The sequence below is a fragment of the Lepidothrix coronata genome, unplaced genomic scaffold, assembly GCF_001604755.1.
Source record: "Lepidothrix coronata isolate B3197 unplaced genomic scaffold, Lepidothrix_coronata-1.0 Scaffold367, whole genome shotgun sequence".
Lineage (NCBI taxonomy): Eukaryota > Metazoa > Chordata > Aves > Passeriformes > Pipridae > Lepidothrix > Lepidothrix coronata.
Window position 1 is genome coordinate 150941 of NW_016690547.1, and position 3622 is coordinate 154562.

At 58.7% G+C, this 3622-nt stretch overlaps 1 protein-coding gene across 3 annotated transcripts in view; it reads right to left on the reverse strand.

Annotated features, from left to right (window-relative positions):
- The window catches only part of STIM1 (stromal interaction molecule 1), a 70745-nt gene that overhangs the window by 43907 nt on the left and 23216 nt on the right, over positions 1-3622 (reverse strand). For all 3 annotated transcript variants that reach the window (XM_017838891.1, XM_017838892.1, XM_017838893.1), the window contains exon 2: positions 327-457. In XM_017838891.1, the coding sequence (XP_017694380.1) occupies positions 327-457 (131 nt within the window). The remainder of the gene's footprint in view (positions 1-326; positions 458-3622) is intronic.

Genomic DNA, 3622 nt, shown 5'->3' on the forward strand with positions numbered 1-3622 from the left:
GATCAGCTGGGGCTGGCAGGGATTCCTGGGCAGCAAGGAGAGAGGCTCCAACCTGGATCAGCTGGGGCTGGCAGGGATTCCTGGGCAGCAAGGAGAGAGGCTCCAACCTGGATCAGCTGGGGCTGGCAGGGATTCCTGGGCAGCGAGGAGAGAGGCTCCAACCTGGATCAGCTGGGGCTGGCAGGGATTCCTGGGCAGCAAGGAGAGAGGCTCCAACCCCCCGAGCCGGCCCAGCCCTGCTGCAGGCACGGCCCAGCCCTGTCCCCGTGGGGAGCAGCCCCTGCCCACGGCCCCACACAGCCCAGCACTGGGCACTGGGCACTCACCTCGTCGCTCTCCTCCACGTCCACGTTGCCGTTGGCGTCGTCGTCCATCTGCTTGTGGATATTTCGCACGGCCTCGAAGCTCAGCTGCTCGTCCTCGTCGTGGCACAGCGGCTGGTCGATGCGGCAGAACTCTGGGGGGACACGGCACTCAGGGCTGGGGCACCAACCAGGCACCAGGCCTGGCACAGCAAACCCTCCACCCTGGGGCTGGGTCAGCAAACCCACCACCCTGGGGCTGGGAGAGCAAACCCTCCACCCTGGGGCTGGGAGAGCAAACCCACCACCCTGGGGCTGGGAGAGCAAACCCACCACCCTGGGGTTGAGAGAGCAAACCCACCACCCTGGGGCTGGCACAGCAAACCCACCATCCTGGGGCTGGGAGAGCAAACCCACCATCCTGGGGCTGGGAGAGCAAACCCTCCACCCTGGGGCTGGGCCAGCAAACCCACCATCCTGGGGCTGGGCCAGCAAACCCACCACCCTGGGGCTGGGAGAGCAAACCCACCACCCTGGGGGTAGGAGAGCAAACCCACCACCCTGGGGCTGGCACAGCAAACCCACCACCCTGGGGCTGGGCCAGCAAACCCTCCACCCTGGGGCTGGGAGCTGGCACTCACAGAGGGACTGGCACTGCCAGCACCCACAGGGGAACCTGGCACTGCTGGCACCCACAGCAGGCCCTGTGCAGCCACCACAGCCCTACAAACACCCTGCCAGCACAGGGCAGGGCGAGGCCGTTCCCCTCCACACCAGCCCCTCCGGCATTCCCGGCGCTCCCGGGGCAGCTCTCCCAGCAGGGTCTGGCTCCTGCCCGCAGGGGAAGAGCCTCCCCAGCTCCATTTCTCACTCAGAGCTTGTTAGTGTTGGCACCAGGTCCAGCTGGGACGCTCTGGGAGGAAGAGTTGTGTGTTTATAAAACACATCAATTAGAACAGTTCCCTCCTTCCTGATTATGGAATGGGCTCTTCTGGCTGGCTTTCACATATTTTTCTACTTTTCAAGACTAACAGCCTAAATTTTGCTGCAGTCCCGAGTCCGTGTCAGCACCAAACGTGGCTGACCCAGCCCTTCTATGGCACTGCTGGGAGGGAACATGTGACCTGCACTGGAGGGAAGGGACGGGGCATCCAGAGAGACCACGGAGATGCTCCCAGACTGGAGCCCCTCTGCTCTGGAGCCAGGCTGGGAGAGCTGGGGGGGCTCACCTGGAGAAGAGAAGGCTCTGAGGAGGCCTCAGAGCCCTTTGCAGGGCCTAAAGGGGCTCCAGGAGAGCTGGAGAGGGACTGGGGACAAGGGATGGAGGGACAGGACACAGGGAATGGCTTCCCACTGGCAAGATGTCCTGGACAACGATGGAGCCTCCTGTAGAGGCAGGGCTGGTGTCCTGCTGCTTCCCAAACCTTGGGAGGTTTATCCCACGCTGTCTGTGTGGCTGGAGGAGTCCAGCAGGCCCAGGAACTGGTGACCAAACCAGTGAGTGCACTGGGAACACCCTCCCTCTCCCAGCCTGGCAAGGCTGTCCTCTCCTCCACAGCACTCTCGGTCAGCTGCTGGTGCCAACCAGTGACACCTGGGCTCGTGGAGCCTGAGCTGCACCTGGGAAACACTTGGGTGCCCTGAGGTTGATCTGAACAGAGCTGGGTTTCCTCTCCCACCCTCCAAGTTTTCCCCACAGTCACTGCAGAACAAGCTCAGAGCTTTGGGCTGGGCCCCTCTGCACTGGTTCCTGCCCTTCGTCCCAGGGGCATGGAGCAGGAACACAGGATGGGCATTGTATTCCTGCTGCCCTTGGACAGGACTCCAGAAGGAAAAACGAAGCCAGGCTAAAAGATATCTCCCAAAATATTACAAGATTATCTTGTTCCGAGCCTGTGCTTGTTATTGCAGTGCAGAACGTGGCAGCACCGTGGCAAAGTTCAGATTGTGGAAGGCAAGGTCATGTCCCTGTGAAACCAAGAGGGTTTGTGCAGATTAACACTCTCCTGACCACAGAACTGAACCATGTGTGCCCCAGGGGCTCATCCAGCATTCAGGGAACAGGATCTGAGGGGGATTGAGGGGGATCTCTCCCAGATTTCTTGCCACCACAAGAACAACTCCGGGGTACTTGGAGCACAAATGCCAGGAGTGAGGATTGACTGAAAGCAGCAGAAAGAGCAATAAAACAATGGCTGCCAGGGGCTGATAACAAAGTACACCATCAAAGGTGATCAAACCAAAAACAGGGAGGAATTTGGTGTTTTCATCACAGTCACAAAGAGCCTGAATATGGAGCAGGGTGATTTAATCAGCAGAAGACCCTGCACTGATAACAGAATGGTCCTGAGGTTTCAGCAGGGAGGATGGGTCATTCCCCTCCCTGTTATCCCATTCCCCTCCTTGTTATCTCCATTCCCCTCCCTGTTATCTCCATTCCCCTCCCTGTTATCCCATTCCCCTTCCCTGTTTTTGCTCTGGGCTGCAGCCATAAAAATACCCAAAATGAAGAACCATGACCAGCCCCCTTCCTCAGACTGATAAAAGATTAAGCCTAAAGATCACACTCCAAAATCATCCAATGGTTTGAGCAGGAAGGGACCTTAAATCTCCTCCAGTCCCACCCTGCCATGGGCAGGGACTTTCCACTATCCCAGGGTGCTCCAAGCCCCATCCAGCCTCCCCTGGAACACTAACACCAGGTCATTTTGACACACCCTATGGCACCTTCAGCAAAAGCCTCAAAATGAGTCTGAAATTGGCTTTAAGTGAATCTTCTCCCAGAAGGCCCAGCCCTGATTTTTGGCACGGCAGTTTCCACAAGAGACACTTGCAGCCCTTGGGAACTGAGAGCACTGCCTGCCCTCCCACCCCCCTCTCTGAGTCATGGCAGGCTTTTGTCTCCAGGCTGCTGTTTGGTGCCTCCAGGCTTGGTTTTATCTCCCCACTATCACTCTCAGCAGGCAGAACAAAGAGTCCCTTGTCCCTCCCGGGGGTGTCCTTGATGGCAAACTAATGTGGGCACAACAGGGGCCAGCTCTGCACCCTCCTCCCAGCCTGGCACCCCTCCTCTGGCCATTGCTCCCCACTTACACCCACCCCGGACCATCAGCAGACAGAGGCCAAAGTGCTACAGGAGAGGAAGAGCTGGAATGTCACAGAATCCCAGAATCAGTGAGGCTGGAAAAGCCCTCAGACACCATCCCCCAGCACTGCCAAGGTCATCACTAACCCCTGTCCCCAAGTGCCACATCCATGTGGCTTTTCAATGCCCCCAGGAGTGTGACTCCCTCCCTGCCCTGGGCAGCTGTGCCAGGGCT